This window comes from Bubalus bubalis, chromosome 7 (assembly GCF_019923935.1).
Source record: "Bubalus bubalis isolate 160015118507 breed Murrah chromosome 7, NDDB_SH_1, whole genome shotgun sequence".
In the NCBI taxonomy this organism is placed as follows: Eukaryota; Metazoa; Chordata; class Mammalia; order Artiodactyla; family Bovidae; genus Bubalus; species Bubalus bubalis.
In genome coordinates this window covers 50972208-50998715 of record NC_059163.1, presented here as the reverse complement: position 1 = coordinate 50998715, position 26508 = coordinate 50972208, and the positions used below count along the sequence as shown (strand labels likewise).

The window sequence follows — 26508 nt, the reverse complement described above, 5'->3', positions numbered from 1 at the left end:
GCTGAGCACCGAAGAATTAATGCTTTTGGACTGTGGTATTGGAGAACACTCTTGAGAGTCCCTTGGGCTGCAAGGAAATCAAATCAGTCAATCCTAAAGGAAGTCAGTCCTGAATATTCGTTGGAAGGACTGATGCTGAAGCTGAAATGCCAACACTTTGGCCACCTTATGTGAAGAACTGACTCATTGGGAAAGACCCTGATGCTTGGAAAGGCTGAAGGCAGGAGAAGGGGATGACAGACGATGAGATGGTTGGATGGCATCAGCGACTCGATGGACATGAGTTTGAGCAAGCTTCGGGAGTTGGTGATAGACAGAGAAGCCTGGTGTGCTGCAGTCCATGGGGTCACAAAGAGTCGGACACGACTGAGCAACTGAACTGAACTGAACTGAAGGAGCCATGGCTTTATCTTCACTGTTACCTTCAAGATCCTCTAGTATAAAAGCAGCTTCCACATATAATGGACTCTGTGTGTTGTGTTTACAATAAACAGGGAGATTATTATAAAGTCATCTCTGCAATTTATCTTTAAAATGAATACAGTGTCTAACAGATGAGTATTAAATTCTTCAATGTAATCAAGTTTATAGATTCACCACCTACATAGCCTTTCTATTGGCAATCAAATAAAAACAACAACAAAGAAACTTCTAAAGGTAGCTGATTTATTCATTCACGTTAGATACTGCAGTGTAATTGATTTAAAAATTAATAAAAATTAACCTTCGACTTCATCATCAGGCATTAGGCAGGTTTGATTGTCTGCATTTTCCTCTGGAAATTGATTGCAATCTGTGTCTTCTGGCCACTGTAGACCCACAATCCCAAGAACAGACTCACAGCGTTCTTTGGAATGCTCACAGAGAGCTCTAAAAGAGCAAAAAAGACAACATTACAGGCAGAAATAGCTACACCAAATGTTAGGCATCTACACAGGACTCTTAATTCTGTACAGCCGTGGGGCAGTGTATATATGTGGTGTGTGTATGCAGTGTGTGTGTGTATCAATGTATATATGGATGCACATACACATAATAGGTATTTGGGAAACCAAAATAAGGGATATCATGACACGGGAGCTAGATTCCTAAAACACAGTTTCACCGAAAAAAAACTCTACTGCAGGAATGGAAATAGCGTTGTTCCCAGAACATGGATTCCCTTCTCCAGTTTACCTTTCTTGCTTTCTCTTTTGTCTTTCAGTCAGACACATTCTCCAACATTTTTGTTTCAAGCAAGTCCCCAACATCACTTTGGGCACTCTCTCACCAAAGGGCACGGAATCTATACAACACCCTCAGCCCCTTCTGGTGCCCTGTGACTGGGCCATTTCAAGTTTTAACCTGGCTTCCCTAAAGGCAATACTTCAGCTTACACTAATATGGTTGAAAAACTTGGTGCTTCTCCCAAACCCATCTATGTTGAGCTCAAGCTGGTAAAAAATTAAATGTGTTGGCTTTTGTTAAAGAAAAGATATACTAAGCATTGCTCTGGGTGTTTCAACGTGTGTTACTTCATTTGTACCCAGAATATTTTAAATCGAGGCATCAGCATGTCTCAAAGAAGATGTTTTTTACTTCAGATGGGAAAAAAAAATGTAGTTTTGCCTCAATATATAACCAATAAATTAGTTTTTTAAAATGTTAAGTAGACATAACCAAAGTAAGTTCCTAGGCAAATTTCTCATTTCCTTTTAAAAACATTCTCATTTCTCAAAAGTTTCCAACTTTAAACTAAGTTAATATCAACAAGATAAGGAATGGCTAGCAATTGAACAGAGAAGTTTCTGAAAAGTCTCCATCTTGATTTAACTCTGCCTAGATTTAAGACAAAGCATAACTTAATGCTGGTTTAGCCTAGGAATCTGGGGCAAAGACAAAGCCATGGCATTCCCATATGAGGCAAAAATGAGAAGCTCAACAGTGTTTAACAACTATCTGTTGGATTGAATAGTTTTGTTGCAGATTAATAAAAGGTGTATATAACTCAACTGCTGCTATTTTAAATTAACCAAAAGATACCTATTTCAGACAGAAGTCAGGTACTGCCTGACTCTACTACTTTTTCTTCCCTATAAACTAGAATAAAATAAACGGCACTACAACTCCATGGCACACTTGTTCATATCATAATCTGTGTGGTGTTCAACCACAGAGACAAAGTAACCCAAAAGGTTACTTTGAGGATGACAACTAAAGTATTTAGCACATTATAAGGGCTCAATATGGAGAAGGCAATGGCACCCCACTCCAGTACTCTTGCCTGGAAAATCCCATGGACGGAGGAGCCTAGTAGGCTGCAGTCCACAGGGTCACTATGAGTCGGACATGACTGAGCAACTTCCCTTTCACTTTTCACTTTCATGCACTGGAGAAGGAAATGGCAACCCACTCCAGTGTTCTTGCCTGGAGAGTCCCAGGGACGGGGGAGCTTGGTGGGCTGCTGTCTATGGGGTCGCACAGAGTCGGACACGACTGAAGCGACTTAGCAGCAGCAGCAGCAAGGGCTCAATAACATTAGATTTTTTCCAATTCACAACTTAAAAACTGAATTTTAAGATCAATAAACAAACCTGGCAAAAGTAACTATGTGCAACCCCATGAGCATATCAGTATATTACTCTCTTTATACAAAAAATATTTTCTTACAAATATCATAATGTAAAATTCTCTTTGATAGCTACTAAAAATGAAAGATGTATATGTGCTAAGAAACAAAACTAAAATACCTAGAATCAGTTCACCAAATTGTTCACTGTATAGTATTTCAGGATCCACCTCATCTTAGGCATTTAAATATGAAAGCTAAATCTTAAAATGATCAGTTATATGTGGATATAAATTTGTTACAGAGAACACTATGTTAGGGAAATGTTTATACACATATGAAAAGAAAATCAAATACAACAATTTGTTAAGTACTATTAAAAGTAAGTATTCACTATCATCAACCTTGCTCAGCAAAAATGGAATAAGATTTACAAATAACTTGTTAACATAAAACTGGTAGATGTTTTATTAGTAATATTTTAAAAGGCATTTAACAGAGATTTTCAGAAGTATATTTACACAAGCCTACATTGTCTTACTCTATTTGTACTTTTTGTTCAGTTTCCCAAGTCATTTTGAAATTTTATTGTTTCCTGTCCTGACTCTATAGATGACCCTTCCTTGTCATCCATTTGATATTCAGTATTTAATTTGTTTTCTCATCTGTTCACTGTTTTGATATTACTGCTTTTTCTTTAAGTTCTGAATGACTTCTAATCCAAACATATGGTTTTCACAGTTACCACTCACATTTAGGCAGGCACATCTGTGTATTCACTCCGTGATGGAAAGCAGCCTGAGAGCAGCCCCACCTCTGTGACAGCCACTTTGCATGCACATATTCTCTGACTATAACCCAGGACACACGGCAGAGAAGAAGGCCAAACCGCCACAAAGCAGTGAGCTGTGCTCCTGTCCTAACATCAGAGCAGTGTTTAGTCTGGGCTCACAGTCGACTGGCAAAGCTTCACCTTTTTGTACATTCGTCTAATCTTAATCTCACAATAACTCAACCCAACCACCATCACAATCCTGATCTTACAAGTAAAGGAACTGGCATTGGAAGAGCTCAAAGAAATGGTCTCAGGCTACAAGTAGCTAGAGAAAGAGCCAGGACTTGAATCAGAAGATGGACTCCAGTGTCCTAGTCTTAACCACAGGACATCACTCGTATCCTAAGTCCAAGCCATCCTCTTGAAATGCTGTCCTGAATTTCACCCGAACAGGTAGAAAAACTCTATGTTCATCCCCTGTCTATCCTGAGAGGTTGGTGTGATGTCTCCTAACTTTTGACACAGTTAGAAAGCAGCATTTTAAATACATCAACACTGCTAGATCAAGAGGCAGACAGATCCCTCCTTCTGCTGTCTCACATTTAAAAAACCAGTTCTTGATCCACTAAAATGAAACATGTGATTTTATTTGGTTAAAGTCCATGAACTATTATTAAAGGCAGTTCATACCCCTCGTTTGGTTCTTCAGTAATGACTTCTTACTCAGATACTCATTTTAGAATTCTACTTCTTTACCATTTTAATATGTCATTTGTTAAACACAGAGCTTCTTAGCAAAGTAGGTACTTTGTCTAAACTCAGACTAAGTCTTCATTCCCTTGGTTCTCCCTGAGGGACAATGAGGATGCCTGGGGGAGATGCCACTGTGTTACCTGCAAGGCGGGATACGCTGCTGCGTATCCTCATCACACTTTGGTACCAAGATGGTGCAAGCAAAGAACATGAGGTATTTGTAACAGTTGGTTTGAACAAGTGCAGGGAAAAGAGAAGACTCCCAGCTGATGGATGCTTCCTTTTGAGTCCTGTGGCCAAGGTAATTCGGAAAATTTGTATGGTTGTAGGGCAAATTCAAGCAGAGTTCCAACGTAATTGGTTCACACTGACCTAACAATAACAACAACAAAAAGCCACACATACAGATACATATTATATATTTTTATTTATAAAATTTCATTTTTATATTTATAATATAAATATAAATAATGTAAAATATATAATATATATTATATTAAAATAATATAAATATAAATAATGTAAAAACAACTTACTTCCACTTGTAAAACAACTTACAAAATTAAAGTCTATTTTAGAATCTTTCTTAAAAGTATTTAAGACCAGAATGCAAGCAGTACATGAGGTTGCCATCAAAAGATAAATAGTGTGGTTCATGAGGTGTCTTGACAAGCCAAGATTCATTTCTGTATATGCATCTGCCAGCACACTGCCCTGAATGAATGTTTCAGAAAGTCTTCCTCATTTTCCTCTTGGTTTCACTTATCTGAAAGTGACTCCTTTTCCTGCTTCCTTTTATTTTAATTTGTCATCTTCTGATTTATCCATTACTTCTAAACTAATGCATTCCCCATCACCCTGCGAGCCACTTTTAAAAATTAATGAATTTAGCTGAGGAGGCAAGTAGATGACTTTTTTCTATGTGTTTTGTAGTTAATAAACATATGAAAGTGAAAAGTGAAAGTCACTCATTCATGTCCGACTCTTTGCAACCCAATGGACTGTAACATGCCAGGCTCTTCTGTCCATGGAGTTCTCCAGGCAAGAATACTGGATGGAGTGAGTAGCCATTTAGCCATTCCATTCTCTAAGGACTCTTCCCAATCCAGGGATTAAACCCAGGTTTCCTGCATTGCAGGCAGATTCTTTACTGTCTGAGCCACCAGAGATTCACTGATCAACGTGTAAAGCTACACAATTCCAGGGCAAGAGGAGGCTGAGGTCCATTAGATAGCCATTGCCAGAGAGATCGTCCCTAACCCTTAGCTTGGCATCCAAGGCTATTTCACACTCCAAACCACAGCCTAACTTTCTAGCCTCATCACCCATCCTATCTCATCAGCAATATTTGCTTGATGACACCAGACATTTTAAGAATTGCATGACTTCGTGATTCCTGTTAGTTTTTATCTCTTTCTTTCCTTCACACACTTGTAATCACCCCTCAAATGCAATCATGTTTCTACCTGTCAGCACTTGCTTCCTGGAATAATCCTTTCCCATCCTCCTCACCAAGCTAATTTCTCCTTGGTCTGCAGCACGCAGCACAAACATCTCTACCAGGAAGCCTTCCTGGCCAACCACTCTCCCTCTTCCACTCCCAGAAGGAGCACCAGAGTATCTCCAGGACATACCTGCCATGCCCACATGGCCCTCTGCTCTATTCTTCACTTATTTACTTGTCTTCCCCACACAATTCTGAGACTTTTGTGAAATGAGACTTTCTTTTTTTAAAAATCGAAGTATAGCTCATTTACAATGTTGTGTTAGCTTCACCAGAAGTGTATAGCAAAGCGATTCAGTTTTACATATGTAATTAAAATGAATTCTTTTTCAGATTCTTCTCCTTTATAGTTTATTATAAGATATTAAATATAGTTCCCTGGAGATCTTATTTCTTGATCTCATAGTCTGCACCAAGCATAGTGTGAGAATTAAGGGAGGAAAGGAGGAAGAAAGTGTCAGAAACCATCCTAGGCACTTTAAAATGTAAAAATAATTCAAAATATAGTCCAAGCCATTGAAGCAGTCTAAGTCTCCAGGGATATAACGTGAACAGGTTAGGCCAGCAGGACTGGACAAAATGCTTGAACCCAGAGGGACAAAGTGGACAGAAGCAGCTTGGGAAGACTTCCCAGGACAAAAGGAGTTTGGACAGATTTGGGGGAAAGCAGCAGCAAGGCTTTCTGTCCCTTGTCTGCTGTAGACGTGCCTCATTCCCAGAGGAAAGAGGTGATCAACAGAGTGTCTTTGTAGAATCAGGCCAGGTCCACCAAAGACTTCATGCCTTAAGGGTAATTATTCAAGTTAAATTTAATTATTTAACTAAGAAGTGGTAAGCAGGCAAACAGATTAGCAATTAGGACTACAGTGAAATAGTAAAACAGCTCTGGGATGATTTCTCGATTTAAAGAATCTGAGGACTTTTCAGAGACTATGCTATAGGAAGCTTGACACTGATCAGATTAAAAAGCTCATGACCACATATATAAGACTCAGTTTACTGGGAAAGAAGTAACTCTCTAAAGCTGGTGTAATCCTGAGGATGCCTACAGTGTAGAGAGAAGAAGGAGATGGAAGAGGGATGGGGTTTGTTCAACTTCTTGCTTCTCTGATTTGTGAAAGAGGAGTAACATGAAATGTTTGATTTCAGATTACACACAAAAAATTCATGTTCGTTATAAAGACAATAAAAAGATGCATATAGGAAAAGTACTCCATTCCCCACCTCCCTTTCTCTTAACTTTCCTCAAAACTAAAGACAGTTTTAATCCTTTCAGGCCTTTCACTTGCTCATGTTTATACGCATAAGAATTTACGGCATAGGCAGAGATATGTCTATGCTTTCGCCAAACGATAACTGTACTATCACTATTACTTTTCAACTTGTTTTTGTTGCTTGATAACCTATCATGACCAAGCAGCAGAAACAGCTCAACCTCTATGTTTTTCCTAATTTCTTCAATATGCTTAAAATTTTACCCCCCCAAAATAGGATCATTTACACATATTTTGATGCAGTCCTTTTTCCCCTGTAGACACCTTTTTTTTCTCTTTTCCTCAACCACCCTATCAAGTTTTGACTTTTTTATCAGTTCATTTCATTGAGATTAACTAATAAACATATCGCGTGGACAACTTTTCTCTCTTTTGATATGTAGGGGCTGTATCACTTTTGATTTGGGATAAGATACGGGCTTTAAATATTTCAGTGTCAAGGGAAATGGAAGGATTAAGTTATGATCATATACTATTCCGAGATCTTTATTGAATGCGTTGAGGTTGATTGAATCCTGTGTTTTGTTCCTTCATAATGGCATTCTTCACGGAGTGCTAAGCAAGATAAACTCTCAAGATATCTGGCAACCTCCAATTCTGGGATTTACGGTATCAAACTTTTTTTTAATCTTAAGCATTAGACTCACATATGAGCCTGATTCACAACAGCCACTAGAGGGCGATCATGTCGCAAACATGTAAGGACGTTTAGCACCCACGGGCTGTTTCCAATGTTTTCAGTGCTCAGCAGGGCATCCTGAACATAGAGGAGGTTTAAAAAGATATCTGTTGAAAGAAAGGTCGTGATGGAGTCTCAACGATAGCCCACCTTTCAAACTGAAACAAGATTTGTTAAATTCAACCCACAGACAGGATTGTTAACTAAACAATGCTACATCTTGGTGGCAATAGTGGTAAAGAACCTGCCTGCCAATGCAGGAGACATAAGAGACGTGGGGTCCACCCCTGGGTCAGGAAGATCCCCGAAGGGGGAAATGGCTACCGACTCCAGTATTCTTGCCTAGAGAATCCCACGGAGAGAGGAATCTGGCGGGCTACAATCCATAGGGTCACAAGGAGTCGGACACAACTGAAGCGACTTAGCACGCACATAATACCTTAAGTCATTGGGAATCACGTATTAGGTTATGGTCATTTACATGAGAAAATGTCACTTCCAACATCCATTGGCATATATACGATTCTCAGATTCACCTTTGCATGAAACTGTGGCTCAGACAGTAAAGTATTCATCTACGATGCAGGAGACCCAGGTTCGATCCCTGGGCTGAGAAGATCCCCTGGAGAAGGAACTGACTACCCACTCCAGTATTCTTGCCTGGAGAATCCCATGGACAGAGAAACCCGGTTGGCTGCAGTCCATGGACTCCCAAAGAGTTGGACATGACTGAGCGACTAACACTTTCACTTTTCATTTTAAATTTCTATCTTTATTATTTTCAATAATTTGAAGAGCTATTATAAGGTGAACACCCTTGTAACCACCACTCAGGTCAAGAAATTGAACTTTACCAGACCATCACAGGTGCCCTTCCATATACCCTGTCATATGTCAACCTTCTCCTTCTCCCACAAAGTAACTACTGAGTTTCAGAGTCATTACTTCCTTGTTCTTCTTTATAGCTTTATTACCTAAGTGTGTACCACAACCTACATACTACAGTTTGACTACCCATTTTTGAAAACCTATTTAAGTCTCTTATAATAGCTATGTTCCCCCTCTATTTCTTTATTTTCCTTAATATTTAAGCATTGAAAAATCTGGAGACTTGACCTTGGAGTGCGCCAGTCTGGATTTTGCTAATGGAACACTCTAGGCAGGTAAACATGTACCCCTGTACTCCTTGTTACCTGAACACTGGCACCTGAAGCCAGGAGGCTGGTTAGGTTTCACCAGGACTTGGATAAGGTTCTGGGTGCTGTGATGTTCTTTCATCAGACGACACATCCACTGACTTCTCTTTGTGATCTCTACAGCTGCCTGTCCATGCTCAATGTCTTGTCCTATTAATTCTCCTGGTTACCAAACGGTAATATTCTAATTCAATCAATTACTTTTTATTTACTCCTTGAAAATGCTTTTAGAAAGAGATCATTCTTCTCAATTGACTCTCTGATCACACTTCTATACTCTCTGTTCCTCCAACTAGAGACTGCAAAGAGAGGCCAGAAAATTGACATGCCCCTGAGAAATTATTCGAATAACAAAGCTGTTACTTCTTCCTGGATTTAACTTTTCAGTAGGAGGATCATACTGCCATCCTCCCACTCATATATACGATTTTGGTTTTCTTTTTATGTTCTTCAAACACACTCAGCCCAGTTTCCCTAGCATCTCATAGTCTCATCAGTTTCCTCTTTCATCACAGATGTTCTTGCCAGGTCCTTTCCATATATATTCAGCAAACGTTTGAACATCCCCTCTGCTGAGTGTCCAGCACTGGACTAGTCACTTGTCCCCATTCCTTCTGTGTTATTAAAAATGAGTGTTGGAGGCTAAAGTACATGGGCAAACATGTAGAACCAAAGACTGCTGGAACACTATGGGAAACTCAGGAGAGGCCCTGAGGCATGACTGTCATTTCTGGCTTCGCATGCCCACAGCGGTCATGGGTGCAGGGAGGCAGAGAGAGACACATGCCCAGGAGCTGCTCCCTCCACCAGGCTTCCCAGCTGTCCGGATCGCACGCTGCAAGGTGCAAGTGATGGGTTAGTCCCTACCCCCCAGACTGAGGGGACATTACATCCCTGTTCCTACTCCCTAAGGCAAGGAGCTATCTGCTTTTGCCTCCCAGCAGAGTGCAGACGTATTACAGATTCTGGGCCTGAGTGGATAAGGTGACACTGGCCTATCACTGAACATTATTATCTGAAATATATTGCTTAGGCTTTTATTTTTTAAATTGTAGCCACTTCTGGGAATCTGAGATAAACCATGAAACTTATCCATTGAAAAATACAAAAACCATGAAGACATTTTTCACACCCTCTTTCAAGATGTCACTAATTTATGCAGCTTCATCAGGCCACAAAGCAATCATTCTCAACTTACACTGCACACTGGGGTCACCTGGGAGATTTTAAAAATACTGATGCCTGGGCCCCACCCAATCTATCCTCAGGGACAATCAGGAAGTTACATAATTTTTTATGGGACAACAAGAACCACTGCCTTTAAGAACTAGCCTCCCAGCAACTCCAGTGAGAGAGGCTGACTCCACCAGACAAAACATCCACATTTTCCAAACCCATATTCTCCACTGGCAGGAAGCCAGGGAATGACAGTGTTGCTCACTTGTGCCCCAGAATCTAAATAACAACAGTGTCTTCTTGGTAGCAACAAAGATTTTTAAGTGATTAATCACATTTTCAAGTGATGAAGAGTTTTCTGAAGGGAGATGTTGCTTGTCCATGTTTTTATAGAGAACCAAGTAGACACACACCATTCTGAAGCTCTTTGAAAAATAAGGAGTAGCATCTTTACTCTCAACTGGAGGTTAGGCTTATACACTGTTTTTAATCACACACAAGGAATGGGGATGAGTGACTAGCCCAGTGCCTGATACTCAGAAGAGGAGGTGTTCAAGTGTCTGCTGAATATACATGGAGAGAGCCTGGCAAAAACATTTGAGATGAAAGAGGAAGCTGCTGAGACAGTGAGATGCTAGGGAAATTGTGAGCATATTTGAAGAACATAAAAAGGAAACCAAAATCATATATATGACTGGGAAGGTGGTAAATGATCCCCCTACTGAAAAGTAATCTCCAGGAAGGCTGAAATCATGTCTCCTTTCTTTTCCATCAAAGTGCACAGTCCCTGGAACATCACAGGCTAAGTACTGGTAGAATATATATATGAGCCAAGTTATCTAGTGCTCTTCCTACAAATTCTTTTGACAGATGAAAAGATATTAAAATTTTTAATCTTAAAATATTTCAAGTATAGAGAAAACAGGAAAACATACAGCTAGTGAGTCCCCACCTAAACATGATATGGGCTAACATTGCTCTCTCAAGCTTTTTAATCTAACAGTGCCATGCTATGTCAGATAACCCTCAAAACTTTAGTAAAATACACATGTCTGAGACAACACTGTCACTGTCCAAAATTCTGCAACCCAAGTTCAAAGTGAAGTAAAAAAAAAAAAAGATTCTGAAAGAGTTCCAAGGAAGAGTCCGAGATAAGCAAACTCTAACCATATACACACATACACATATATTTAATGGAGTTTAGAGTGAATAAGATGGTAATATGTCTTAGTAGTCAGACTGGTAACTATCTGCACTGCTCTCTGCCTACGGGAAGTGGAGGACTGGGAATTGTGCTTTCAGCCAAACAGTTCTTAAGTGCTCATGAAAATAAAAAATCTTGTCAGATGGGTTATTAAGTGGCTGTCTCCCTCACTCTCCTATCCAGCCCATTGTTTTCACCCCTAAAGGTCCTCTAAGGGGTATGGGCTTTCCCCACCCATAAGCTCTATGCTGACCCAGAAAAGTCACGAGTAGAATTAGGATCCGAAAACTTGAACAAATCCAGGGACCTGAACCCTTCAGCTTTTCAACCTCCCAGCCTCCAGGACCTTCACTGCCAGGATCAGTGCTAAGAGGCCACACCTTCTTGTCAACTGAAAGCTTGACAGACCTCTTCTGAATCTTAAGCCCTAGCTGACAAGGAGGCAAAAATTAGGACTAAAGAGTGTAAGAAGGGAGTAGACTATGAAGGCAGAGTCCAGAAGTAAGATACCGTTGCTAGAAATCAGGGTCTTTGGGGACTTTCTGATTCATTTTAAATTCCTTGGGAGAGTCTTTCTGCTCACCCTGCCCATTCCATCTTCCCCTAATTATCCCTCCTTATAAGCCAGTTTGGAGAAAGCCACCTGTCTACACCGTTTTGAGCCTTTCCCTTGTTACCAACACAAATGAACACAAGAGCCACAAGATTGTTCTAGGTCAGCAAAGTTCCTGGAAGGGTGAGAATACATTTTATTATAAGAACAGACTGCCAAAGTTTCATGTGGTTGTTTAGATGAATTTTATATCTGCTTCTCAGATAAAGTTTCTACTTTTGAAGCTGGGCTTTAAAAAGGAAGAACGATAGCATCTGCCTGCAGATGGAGCCAGGAAAATAATATATAGGAGCTGATGCTGAGTGGAAAGTCATGCCAATGATATTAAACAACATGGATTTATAGCCCATTCACAGTGACACATTTGTTTATGATTTCAGTTAATTAAGACCACTTTGCTTCTTTTCTGCTACCACATGTAACCTTTTTAAAAAAAAAAAAAGAAAAAATATATGCATATACATATTTTGGAGGGATTCCAGACTTCAGCATTTTAACATCAATGAGAGAGGAAAATGCTGAATGCATATCCTGACAGAGTGATTGCATTTGTCAGATGCTGTACTTACTACAATTATTCACACTGTTGCTGGGGTCACAAAGAGAGTTACCACTACATGAATCAAGGCAGGAACTGTAGAGGCATCTTTGGTCTCCTTCTTGACATAGAGTCTGACCTACAGAAGACAGAAAGGCACATTCACTTTCATCAGCATCAGTAAGTAAATTCCAAGCACTAGTTTCTGAAGGATCCAGAGCCGAGGAAGGACACAACTCTGATTTCCTTCCAGCGTCTCCAAAAATATTGAACACAAGCTGAGTAGGTACTTTCTGGATTAATTTTCCTGCAGCTAAATACAACACTGTTATTCCAAAAGGACTCTTCAGGAATGAAGAAACTAAGGGGCAACCCAGCCTTTAAAAATAGGTTGTTATAGTTTTTCATGAAAAAGATAGCATCTTGTATTTACACGGGTGCATATAGCTGATGACAAAAGAAAACTCAAGTAATTTGAGGGAAGCGCCAATATTTTAAAGTCTCATTTGATCCCAGCTCTAGTTTTCCCTCTAAGGAAAATGCTCTCCTTAATAATAAATAGGGCATCAACATCAATATAATAAGGGTACTTTATCATGGCAGGATTGTAAGCAGCTGTTATCCATATTTTTGGTGTGTCTCTGGCAAGTAGCACTGCCCAGCTGCAATGACCTGAGAATTAGGTTTCTTGTTTCCAAATGAATGACAACAGTAATGTCAGCCTAATGGCTTTTCCTTAAGGTATGTGGAGAGAAAACTGCTTTTCTCATTGATTTCCTGGTCATTTGTAGATAAATGGAAAAGGTAATAAATTACTGCCCATTCTCTTTCTATCTTGCCCCCATTATAGTCAATTATTTTTAAACACATCATCTGGACTCTACAATATCTTGCAAGGCATTTTAAAATATAAATAACAGTATAGGTATACATATAATCATTCTTACCTATAATTATGACAATATTTATTATACTGGACTTTCTTATCTAGAATTCTAAGTTATATCTACAATCTTACCTATAATTCTAAATATAATATTTAGTATACTGGACTTTCTCTCCCTTCTAGTACCATTAATGAACAACACTATATATCATAGCCTTGCAAAAAAGAGATATTGCTCCCTTTTTTTCAATATTTAGCAGATAAAAGGGGTTTTTTTGCAAGGTAAGTCAGGCTAAGTCCCATGAATATTAGTCTCTTAAAAAATTTTTATTCAGACAGCATGCATTCATTATTTGAGCCAATATTAAGTGCTTGCTATGTGACAACTTAGTTTGCCAGCAAGGCATTGAGCATTAAAAGATAAAAAAAGTCTGATAGTTTCAACTCTAATTAGGGATATTCTTCATGAGCAAAATCTTATAATGCCATGTGATCATTGCTCCCTGAAGGTACATGTAAAAAGCAGTAAAAGCAAATTAGGGCAGTAAGAAGAAAGCTTCTCATAGGAGTTTTTAGGCAGATGGGATAAGCTGCGGTAAGAGGGAAGGATGGGTTTTCCAAGCCAATAGCAGGATGTACAAAGGGCTGGAGTCACTCCCTTTAGTTAAGGGAGACTAAGCAGGAAGGCTGAGAGTGAGGCTGAGGATTGTAAAGGCCTCTATCTGAATAGGGCTCCAAGCCCTGGGAGAAGCGATCCCAGCCCTCCTCCCAGCCTAGTCGAGCATAAACAGTCAGTGATTACTCCTGGCAGTGGCTCTGTGGTGTTGTAACTCGCTGCCCTTCACTCTCAGCTCTCTAAAGGCAATGGCGTTCTCCCACTCCTCTGTGCTACCTTGCTCTTTCCACCTTGGGGCCTTTGGACAAGCGGTTCCCTGTGTCTGGAAGGCTTTCTCCATTCCCACTCTCCTTTGCTAATTCCATTCATTCTTCAGAGAGTAGCTCCAATACCTCCTCTTCAGGGCAGCTTCCCAGAAGCCCTTTACCAGGACATGCATCCATAACGACAAATCCTAGTACCTTGAATGTCCCTCCTGGCCCGCATCCCTCCCTGGTTACCAGACCTACTGTTGCATGCCTATCTCCCCCAGAAGCCTGCCAGCCCCATGAGCTGTTCTGCTTGCCACTGAATTCCCAGCACCACAATATACTTTTAGTATGTTGAATTTAGAAGAGTGAATAATCTAAATTCACTACAATTTTATTTTCCTTTTTTCTATATTTCCATTTTATCATGTGACTTTTCTTAAATCTCACAGATACAAAGAAATACTGGCAAATCCTGCCACTGCATAGTAAAGAATACAAAATTATTTCAAACAGCATTGAATTATGTAGAGAGAAAGAACTATTTGATCAAAAGGGAGCTTCTTGGCTGATATGGAATAACTCAAGGCCAGAAAAGGATTTCCTTCTGAATTTTCAAAACTGGTAAAACAAAGCTATCCTTATCTAGTTTTTTATGGAATAAATCTGTGATTAAAAGGCTCTCTCTTTTGGTCTACAATGCATCCTCATTAAAATTTTCTAATATCAATATACATTATGGCAAATCTAATTTAGCTACAGGTGACCAATCTCATTAGCTGATGTGGGATACACGCAGCCTACAACAGGCTTTCAGGTACCAGCCACAGAAAATAGCTTACATTTACATTTATGGAGTACTCAACAAATGTCATCTCTATGAAGTAGTTATCATTATTCTGAGATTACAGACACAGAAACTGAGAAGTAACAGGGTTAAATCACTGGCCCAAAGTCAACCAGGGAGTAAGTGGGAGCTGGGGTCTGAACCCAGGCCGCTGAGCGGCAACCTCCACATTCCTAACAACAAGGCTATGTACTAAGACGCAAGTAAGATTTATAGACAAACGTAGTGGTTTTTAAGTCCAAAGATATTACTAGCCCTGTACCGAGAGATACTTCTACACAAACTGAGGCTTAAGACAATCAAGGTAGAGCTTTCTTTTCCAACAGAAAACCAATTTATTTGGCTTACTTTTTCTTTGGGGGCTTCACAGATAATAACAGACTGCTTTTAAAGTGTGTTCAAGCATATTGTTTGGCAATGGGAGGCATTAAATGGCTTCTCTGCACATGGTTATTTTTGGAAGCCATTGCACTCAATTTCAGAAGCCATTTCCTTCTAACTGGAATCTAATTGAATTGAATAGTATGTGCTACACTTTTCTCTTTATTGTAGTGTTTCCCCATAAAACAGCTAACTGAATCTACCTGTGCTGTTTAAGTGTTTAACCACTATTTTTCACCCTTAGGAATGAGTTTTCAGTGTAAGTTGCATGAGACTTGTATTTACCACAAAAAAAGCTTTCTGGCTGACCGGAACTGTGGGGACCAGTGCATTAGGCAATCTGAAATTATTCGTGTGGGAATCCTTTAAGCACTAGGTAACTTCCAACGTTTTGTTTTGCTCCCAAGGAAAGACTATTTCTGTGGTTGGAGCTCACACTTACCATCACTGCAACCCTCCTCATCACTTCCATCCTTACAGTCCTCGTCTCCATCACACTGGAAAGTGCTGGGGATGCACTGTCCATTTCTGCATTCCACCAGACCCTGGCTGTGACACGCTAGGGAACACCAAAACAATGCATTTTAATTATCTGTATTTCTTTCAGTGTGCGGATCATATCAATGATTCCTGTTTATCTGGCATCACCAAGAAATGAAGTGTTTCAATAATCTGAACGTTCTGCCCAAATGAATGAATGTGTCATTAAGTTTTTTCATCCCAAGTGTTCTTGGAATGCAAGGTTGTCTATCTGGAATTTCTCTTACCCTATTAAGTAGCACTTACTTAAAACTAACCTTTTCTAGATCACTGCATAAGTGAAACTAGTATTAACGATGATAGTAGTTATACTGGGCTTCCCAGGCGGCTCAGTGGTAAAGAATCTGCCTGCAATGCAGGAGACGCGGGTTCAATCCCTGGGTCAGGAAGATCCCCTGGAGAAGGAAATGACAATCCACTCCAGTATTCTTGCCTGGGAAATCCCATGGACAGAGGAACCTGGCAGGCTACAGTGCATGGGGTCACAAAAGAATCGGATGTTACTTAGCGACCAAACAACAAGCAGTTTAACTAATGATATAAAAACTACAATTTATTAAAGGTTTACTTCATGGCAATAGCTGTGCTAGGAGTATTACATATCTAATCTCAAACCCTCGTAAGAAATTTGTAAAGTGCGTATTATCAACCTAGTTTAGAATAAAGAAACTGAAGCTTAGAGACTTTAGCGTGTGGCAACAGTTAGAATTGGACATGGAACAACAGACTGGTTCCAAATAGGACAAGGAGTTCGTCAAGGCTGTATATTGTCACCCTGTTTATTTAACATATATGCAGAGTACATCATGAGAAATGCTGGACTGGAAGAAACACAAGCTGGAATCAAGACTGCCGGGAGAAATATCAATAACCTCAGATATGCAGATGACACCACCCTTATGGCAGAAAGTGAAGAGGAACTAAAAAGCCTCTTGATGAAAGTGAAAGTGGAGAGTGAAAAAGTTGGCTTAAAGCTCAACATTCAGAAAACGAAGATCATGGCATCCGGTCCCATCACTTCATGGGAAATAGATGGGGAAACAGTGGAGACAGTGTCAGACTTTATTTTTCTGGGCTCCAAAATCACTGCAGATGATGACTGCAGCCATGAAATTAAAAGATGCTTACTCCTTGGAAGGAAAGTTATGTCCAATCTAGATAGCATATTCAAAAGCAGAGACATTACTTTGTCAACAAAGGTTTGTCTAGTCAAGGCTATGGTTTTTCCTGTGGTCATGTATGGATGTAAGAGTTGGACTGTGAAGAAGGCTGAGCGCCGAAGAATTGATGCTTTTGAACTGTGGTGTTGGAGAAGACTCTTGAGAGTGCCTTGGACTGCAGGGAGATCCAACCAGTCCATTCTGAAGGAGATCAGCCCTGGGATTTCTTTGGAAGGAATGGTGCTAAAGCTGAAACTCCAGTACTTTGGCCACCTCATGCGAAGAGTTGACTGATTGGAAAAGACTCTGATGCTGGGAGGGATTGGGGGCAAGAGGAGAAGGGGATGACAGAGGATGAGACGGCTGGATGGCATCACTGACTCGATGGACGTGAGTCTGAGTGAACTCTGGGAGTTGGTGATGGACAGGGAGGCCTGGAGTGCTGTGATTCATGGGGTCGCAAAGAGTTGGACACGACTGAGCGACTGATCTGATCTGATCTGATCATACTCTCAAGGCTGTTGACAAGTAGGACCAGAATATGGAAGGAAGATTTTCTAACCCTAAGCCCCAGCATTTCACTCTGCACCAACCTGACCTAATGCACCAATGAAATGCATAATACCTACCCCACAATAAACACTTTATTTCAAAACTTGCTTATGACATCTGATATTTAAAAGGAAGATCTAGTTGCCATTAACCTTCCAGGAACCGGTTGTCTTAATTCATCCCTGTTGTCTTTTAAAGCATCAGAAACCCCTGTATCATGTGACCTCAGCCTTCACAGAGTTGCTGTCTACATACACGTGAGCACCATGTTCTTGCTTTTCCAAGATCCATCAAAATATAGTCCACTCTGTTCCACAATGTCCACTCAGCTAGGACTCAGATGATATTCCAGTTCAAATATAATTCAGGAAAGAGGAAAGCCAGGCATAGTGTTTGCTAATTAATTTAAATGAGTTTTCTTGTCAACAAAAAACCCATGCAACCTACATTTCTACTTTTGCCTTAAATTACAAGCAAATTAAACAGCTAATCTCATATGTAGCCACTGTTTGTACTTTTATTAGACAGTAAAAATGGAATAACAAGTTTAATTAACTCAAATATGCATAAAATGCACCATATTAACTCTTTCAGGTCAATATTACTCTTCTTTAGTTCAGTTCAGTTGCTCAGTCATGTCCGACTCTTTGTGACCCCATGAATCGCAGCACTCCAGGCCTCCCTGTCCATCACCAACTCCCAGAGTTCAACCAGACTCACGTCCATTGAGTCAATGATGCCATCCAGCCGTCTCATCCTCTGTCATCCCCTTCTCCTCCTGCCCCCAATCCCTCCCAGCATCAGAGTCTTTTCCAATCAGTCAACTCTTCGCATGAGGTGGCCAAAGTACTGGAGTTTCAGCTTTAGCATCATTCCTTCCAAAGAAATCCCAGGGCTGATCTCCTTCAGAATGGACTGGTTGGATCTCCCTGCAGTCCAAGGCACTCTCAAGAGTCTTCTCCAACACCACAGTTCAAAAGCATCAATTCTTCGGCGCTCAGCCTTCTTCACAGTCCAACTCTCACATCCATACATGACCACAGGAAAAACCATAACCTTGACTAGACGGACCTTTGTTGACAAAGTAATGTCTCTGCTTTTGAATATGCTATCTAGATTGGACATAACTTTCCTTCCAAGGAGTAAGCGTCTTTTAATTTCATGGCTGCAGTCACCATCTGCAGTGATTTTGGAGCCCCCAAAAATAAAGTCTGACACTGTTTCCACTGTTTCCCCATCTATTCATTTTATTATTCCCTATCGAGTATAATATACTTTCTAGGAAAAAAATGTGGCAAGCCATACTCTATTTTACTAGGTAGTGTAACAGCTACCTGAAGACTCTTTAAAAAAAAAAAAATTGAAGTATAGTTGATTTATAATATCTTGTTAGTTTCAGGTATATAGCACATTGATTCAATTATACATATATACTTCCATGTATATGTACCTATTCCTATTGGTTACTACAAAATATTAAGTATAGTTCACTGTGCTATACAGTAGACCTTGTTGGTTATCTATTTTATATACAGCAGTGTGTCTATGTTAATCCCAAAGTCCTAATTTATTTTTCCTTTTCTTTCCGCTCTGGTAACATAACTTTGTTTCCTGTGTCTGTGAGTCTGCTTCTGTTTGGCAAAGAAGTTCATTTGTATAATTTTTTTAGATTCCACATATAAGTGTTGTCATATGCTACTTGTCTACCTCTGTCTAGCTTACTTCACTTAGTACGATAATCTATAGGTCCATCCATGTTGCTGCAAATGGCATTATTTCATCATTTTTTATGGCTGAGTGATATTCTACAGTATACACAGACCACATCTTCTTTATCCATTCATCTGTCAAGGAACATTTAGGTTGCTTCCATGTCTTGGTTACTGTAAATAGTGCTGCTACGAATATATGGGTGCATGTACCCTTTTGAATTTTGGGTTTCTCCAGATATACTCACCAGAAATAAGACAGGCTCTGAAGTAATACCATCACACACTCTGTGTAACTCCATCAGCCCTGAAGGCTCTCTTCTCTCTGTCAGTTCTCCCTATGCTCTCTCACAAATGGTGCCTGTGGGCACATGTGGAGGCTCTTGCTTAACTGCTAATATATTGTTTGCAGACAGGAAGTTCCCAGTCTCTGGGAGGAATATCTGCTTTGACAAAGTCACAAAAGAAGATTTGTGGGTAATGCGAGAGAAAACAGCCACCTGCTTGGCCAAAGTGGCCAAGTCAGACTTTGAGTTTTGGAGAAAGAAATTCAGACATCAGTTATACAACACTATTATTGTCATCATACCATTCAATTATCATCTGTATAGGCCAGGACTGAAGTGTAAGAATCTGTTTAGATAGTGAACCTTGAGTGTATTTGACTAAACAGACAGAAGTGGGAAAATGAGCAAGATGAAAACCTTCAGGGCACTCACAGCAATTGACTTCATCGGATTTATCCACGCAGTCGTGGTCCCCATCACACACCCATGCAATGGCAATGCAGCGCCCGTCTCCACAGCGATGTTCCTCTACGGGGTTGCAATCTGGAGGAAGCAAGCACTCAGGAGGGTGGAGAGAACCAACATGACAAACACTTGGAATGTATGGCCCGTAGTGCCAGTACAAGTTAGAAAGTTCTTCGGTCACTAAATAATACACTACCAAAAATTTGAGAGCTAATCACAAAGTCAAAATGGTAAACAAAGAAGAAGAATTCAGCTTGTTTTATTAAAAATTCAGGAGAGGACATTCAGAATTAAACACAGTTCTTTAAAATGTGGTGGCTCAGTGGTAAATCCATCTGCTAATGCAGGAGACATGGGTTCGATCCTTGGGTTGGGAAGATCCCCTGGAGAAGGAAACTGCAACCCACTCCAGTATTCTTGTCTGGGAAATCCCATAGACAGAGGAGCCTGGTGGGCTACAGTTCACAGGGTCACAAAAGAATCGAACATGACTTGGCAACTAAACAACAACAACTTTAAAAGGTTCACTCCTCTTTTTAACTGAGATATAATTGACATAAAATGTTGTGTAAATGTATGCTAAATGAGATAAGTTAGAGAAAAATACTGTATATCACATGTGGAAAAAAGCTGAATTTGTACAACATATAGACAAGTGGCTAGCAGGGGCTGGTGTGGGCTGTATTGGAAAGATGTTGTTTACAGGTACAAACATGCAACTAGTATGTGGATTCCTTCTTTAAAAGATAAGATGAGTTTTGAACGTAAAACAAACCCTTGATGTCTCCACTGCAGAAGTCGCCCTGTAGTGCATGGCAATCAAATACAGGAGAGGTCTTTGGTTATATATAACAAGAGGATCAAGAACTGCAAACAGAGTTTTGCTTAAGAGCTCAAACTCTAACCATGAGCCACTGACTCCAACCAGAGAAGAAACAAACACTTTCAAAGAGACAAAAACATATTAACTCCCATTTCCGTTCCACTTCTTTAACGTTTCTTTAGTATGACTTTACCCAAGAAATTTTACATTTACATATAAGACATGACAGACTAGTAATTGAAAAAGCCTCTTCTTCCTGAAAATTAAGAAACCATTTTGTAATTTAACTCACTAACCACACTAACAAACAATGAACTACAAGATTTTGATTATAAGTTCCTATAATTTTAAATGAAAACCTTTAGGGAAATAATGTTACTTACCACAGTTTTGTTCATCACTCAGATCTCCACAGTCATCATAGCCATCACACACCAGGCTATAATTAAGGCACTTGCCTGTGTGACAGTGAAACAGATTCTCACTGCAATCTGAAAAAAAAAAAAGAAAAAAACAGAAGCCACTGATGGGTCATCAGAGCAGAATAGGATGTTACAGTAGTAGCTGGTATAACAGAATCATATCATGGGGGGGGTGGGGGGATCATAATGGTGACCTGGTCCCATCTGCTGTTTCCCAGGGGAGGAGACTGTGGTGCAGAGGGAGCCACTAACGTGCTCAGGGTCATATAACAAGTTACTGTAGAACCATGACGAGGACCCACTGGCTCCCAGGCCAATGCTCTTATCACTTCCTGAAAATGCCCACATTCCATGCTATGTCACTTGAAAGCTTCCTCATAGCCAAATATGAGAAAAGACATTCTCAACCCACCATAGTTTCTAGTGAAGTTCAGTTTCATACAGAATGAATACTTCATAGACAGTGAGTAGTTATTTCTTTAAAAAGTTTACTTTAAAATGAAAGCCTAGTTTTGTCAATGGTAAACATAGACATAACAAAGAAAAAAACTCATTTACATTACAGAGTCGTTACTCACATTACTCACACAACTTTACCACTTAAGTCAACTGAATGTTTCATAGCATGACCCTCAGATAAGCAGTACTGTCCTAGATTATGATGCCAAAATAAGAAAAAGTGATGTAATCCTTGAAGAAAGTAGGTAAAAACACTAGACCATTCAGGTATGACCTAAATCAAATTCCTTATGACTATACAGTAGAAGTGAAAAATAGATTTAAGGAACTAGATCTCATAGACAGAGTGCCTGATGAACTATGGACGGAGGTTCGTGACATTCTACAGGAGACAGGGAGCCAGACCATCCCCAAGAAAATGAAATGCAAAAAAAGCAAAATGGCTGTCTGAGGAAGCCTTACAAATAGCTGTGAAAAGAAGAGAAGCAAAAGCAAAGAGGAAAAGGAAAGATACACCCATTTCAATGCAGAGTTCCAAACAATAGCAAGGAGAGATAAGAAAGCCTTCCTCAGTGATCAGTGCAAAGAAATAAAGGAAAACAATAGAATGGAAAAGACTAGAGGTCTCTTTAAGAAAGCAAAGATGGGCTCAATAAAGGACTAGAATGGTATGGACCTAATGGAAGCAGAAGATATTAAGAAGAGGTGGCAAGAATACACAGAAAAACTGTATAAAAAAGATCATCATGACTCAGATATCGTGATGCTGTGATCACTCACCTACAGCCAGACATCCTGGAATGTGAAGTCAAGTGGGCCTTAGGAAGAAGCATCACTACAACAAAGCTAATGGAGGTGATGGAATTCCAGTTGAGCTATTTCAAATCCTGAAAGATGATGCTGTGAAAGTGCCACACTCAATATGCCAGCAAATTTGGAAAACTCAGCAGTGGCCACAGGACTGGAAAAGGTCACTTTCCACTCCAATCCCAAAGACAGGCAGTGCCAAAGAACGCTCAAACTACTGCACAATGGCACTCATCTCACACGCTAGTAAAGTAATGCTCAAAATTCTCCAAGCCAGGCTTCAGTAATATGTGAATCGTGAACTTCCAGATGTTCAAGCTGGTTTTAGAAAAGACAGAGGAACCAAAGATCAAATTGCCAACATCCACTGGATCATTAAAGGGGCAAGACAGTTCCAGAAAAACATCTTATTTCTGCTTTATTGACTATGCCAAAGCCTTTTTGTGGATCACAATCAACTGTGGAAAATTCTGAAAGACATGGCAATACCAGACCACCTGATCTGCCTCTTGAGAAATCTGTATGCAGGTCAGGAAGCAACAGTTAGAACTGAACATGGAACAACAGACTGGTTCCAAATAGAAAAAGAGTACATCAAGGCTGTGTATTGTCACCCTGCTTATTTAACTTATATGCAGAGTACATCATGAGAAACACTGGGCTGGAGGAAGCACAAGCTGGAGTCAAGATTGCCGGGAGGAATATCAATAACCTCAGATATGCAAATGACACCACCCTTATGGCAGAAAGTGAAGAGGAACTAAAGAGCCTCTTGATGAAAGTGAGAGGAGAGTGAAAATGTTGGCTTAAAACTCAACATTCAGAAAACTAAGATCATGGCATCCAGTCCCATCACTTCATGGCAAATAGATGAGGAAACAGTGGCTGACTTTATTTTTTGGGGCTTCAAAATCACTGCAGACAGTGACTGCAGCCATGAAATTAAAAGACACTTACTCCTTGGAAGGAAAGATATGACCAACCTACACAGCATATTAAAAAGCAGAGACATTATTTTGTCAAGAAAGGTCTATCTAGTCAAGGCTATGGTTTTCCAGTGGTCATGTGTGGATGTTGAACTGTAAAGAAAGCTTAACATGGAAGAATTGATGCTTCTGAACCGTGGTATTGGAGAAGACTCTTGAGAGTCCCTTGGACTGCAAGGAGATCCAACCAGTCCATCCTAAAGGAGATCAGTCCTGGGTGTTCATTGGAGGGACTGATGTTGAAGCTGAAACTCTAATACTTTGGCCACTGATGCGAAGAGCTGACTCATTTGAAAACACCCTGATGCTGGGAAAGATTGAGTGAAGGAGGAGAAGGGAACGATAGAGGATAAGATGGATGTATGGCATCACCGACTCAACGGACATGAGTTAGGGTAAACTCCAGGAGTTGTTGAAGGACAGGGAGGCCTGGAATGCTGTGGTCCATGGGGTTGCAAAGAGTCGTACATGACTGAGTGACTGAACTGCACTGAACTGAACCTCAAGAAGCTTACAATTTGATGTTGGAATAAACATCATGGAAGAAAGTTTTAATAAGAAGATAGATCTTGTTCTTGAGTAAACCAGAACTCCTATCCTAGTTCTTCCATCTATTGGCTATGACGGAGTGTATTAGTTAAAATTTGCGTCTGCAAACTTAATTATGAACTTATGATAAGAACAACTACTTAATACAGTTCAGTTCAGTTCAGTCGCTCAGTCGTGTTCAACTCTTTGCGACCCCAGGAATCGCAGCACGCCAGGCCTCCCTGTCCATCACCAACTCCCAGAGTTCAACCAGACTCATGTCTATCGAGTCAGTGATGCCAACCAGCCATCTCATCCTCTGTCATCCCCTTCTCCTGCCCCCAATCCCTCCCAGCATCAGAGTTTTTTCCAATGACTCAACTCTTCGCATGAGTAAAAAGTACTGGAGTTTCAGCTTTAGCATCAGTCCTTCGAATGAACACCCAGGACTGCTCTCCTTTAGAGCAGACTGGTTGGATCTCCTTGCAGTCCAAGGGACTCTCAAGAGTCTTCTCCAACACCACAGTTCAAAAGCATCAATTCTTTGGTGCTCAGCCTTCTTCACAGTCCAACTTTCACATCCATACATGACTACTGGAAAAACTATAGCCTTGACTAGACGGACCTTTGTTGGCAAAGTAATGTCTCTGCTTTTAAATATGCTATCTAGGTTGGGCATAACTTTCCTTCCAAGAAGTAAGCGTCTTTTAATTTCATGGCTGCAGTCACCATCTGCAGTGATTTTCGAGCCCAGAAAAATAAAGTCTGACACTATTTCCACTGTTTCCCCATTTATTTCCCATGAAGTGATGGGACCGGATGCCATGATCTTCGTTTTCTGAATGTTGAGCTTTAAGCCAACTTTTTCACTCTCCTCTTTCACTTTCATCAAGAGGCTTTTTAGTTCCTCTTCACTTTCTGCCATAAGGGTGGTGTCATCTGCATATCTGAGGTTATTGATATTTCTCTCAGCAATCTTGATTCCAGCTTGTGCTTCTTCCAGTCCAGCATTTCTCATGATGTACTCTGCATAGAAGTTAAATAAACAGGGTGACAATATACAACCTTGACGAACTCCTTTTCCTATTTGGAACCATTCTGTTGTTCCATGTCCAGTTCGAACTGTTGCTTCCTGACCTGCATACAGATTTCTCAAGAGGCAGGTCAGGTGGTCTGGTATTCCCATCTCTTTCAGAATTTCCCACAGTTTATTGTGATCCACACAGTCAAAGGCTTTGGCATAGTCAATAAAGAAATAGATGCTTTTCTGGAACTCCTTTGCTTTTTCCATGATCCAGCGGATGTTGGCAATTTGATCTCTGGTTCCTCTGCCTTTCCTAAAACCAGCTTGCACATCAGGAAGTTCACGGTTCACATATTGCTGAAGCCTGGCTTGGAGAATTTTGAGCATTACTTTACTAGTGTGTGAGATGAGTGCCACTGTGTGGTAGTTTCAGCATTCTTTGGCATTGCCTGTCTTTGGGATTGGAATGAAAACTGACCTTTTCCAGTCCTGTGGCCACTGCTGAGTTTTCCAAATTTGCTGGCATATTGAGTGCAGCACTTTCACAGCATCAGCTTTCAGGATTTGGAATAGCTCAACTGGAATTCCACCACCTCCACTAGCTTTGTTCGTAGTGATGCTAAGGCCCACTTGACTTCACATTCCAGGATGTCTGGCTCTAAGTCAGTGATCACACCATCGTGATTATCTGGGTCATGAAGATCTTTTTTGTACAGTTCTTCTGTGTATTCTTGCCATCTCTTCTTAACATCTTCTGCTTCTGTTAGGTCCATACCATTTCTGTCCTTTATCGAGCCCATCTTTGCATGAAATGTTCCCTTGGTATCTCTAATTTTCTTGAAGAGATCTCTAGTCTTTCCCATTCTGTTGTTTTCCTCTATTTCTTTGCATTGATCACTGAGGAAGGCTTCCTTATCTCTTCTTGCTATTCTTTGGAACTCTGCATTCAGATGCTTATATCTTTCCTTTTCTCCTTTGCTTTTCTCTTCTCTTCTTTTCACAGCTATTTGTAAGGCCTCCCCAGACAGTCATTTTGCTTTTTTGCATTTCTTTTCCATGGGGATGGACTTGATCCCTGTCTCCTGTAGAATGTTACGAACCTCATTCCATAGTTCATCATGCACTCTATCAGATCTAGGCCAAGAGAAGACTCTATACATGGACATCACCAGATGGTCAACACCGAAATCAGATTGATTATATTCTCTGCAGCCAAAGATGGATAAGCTCTATACAGTCAGCAAAAACAAGACCAGGAGCTGACTGTGGCTCAGATCATGAACTCCTTATTGCCAAATTCAGACTTAAATTGAAGAAAGTAGGGAAAACCACGAGACCATTCAGATATGACCTAATAGAGTTAGGGGAAGACATAAATAATAATGTATGTAAGATGCCAAGGCAACTCAATGGGAAAAGAATACTCTTCAACAAATGATGTGAGGACAACTGGATTGCAAGTATGCAAAGTTAAACTCTGATGTTTATCTTAAACCATATAAAAAAAT

General features: G+C 40.2%; 1 protein-coding gene across 2 annotated transcripts in view; it reads right to left on the bottom strand.

Moving 5' to 3' along the window:
- Nucleotides 1-26508, bottom strand: part of CORIN (corin, serine peptidase) — a 282930-nt gene that overhangs the window by 65877 nt on the left and 190545 nt on the right. For both annotated transcript variants that reach the window (XM_044945906.2, XM_025290092.3), the window contains exons 7-12: nucleotides 21158-21265; nucleotides 19919-20029; nucleotides 15681-15797; nucleotides 12292-12399; nucleotides 4217-4448; nucleotides 725-870 (exon numbers count right to left, since the gene is read on the bottom strand). In XM_044945906.2, coding sequence (XP_044801841.2) covers nucleotides 725-870; nucleotides 4217-4448; nucleotides 12292-12399; nucleotides 15681-15797; nucleotides 19919-20029; nucleotides 21158-21265 — 822 coding nt within the window. The remainder of the gene's footprint in view (nucleotides 1-724; nucleotides 871-4216; nucleotides 4449-12291; nucleotides 12400-15680; nucleotides 15798-19918; nucleotides 20030-21157; nucleotides 21266-26508) is intronic.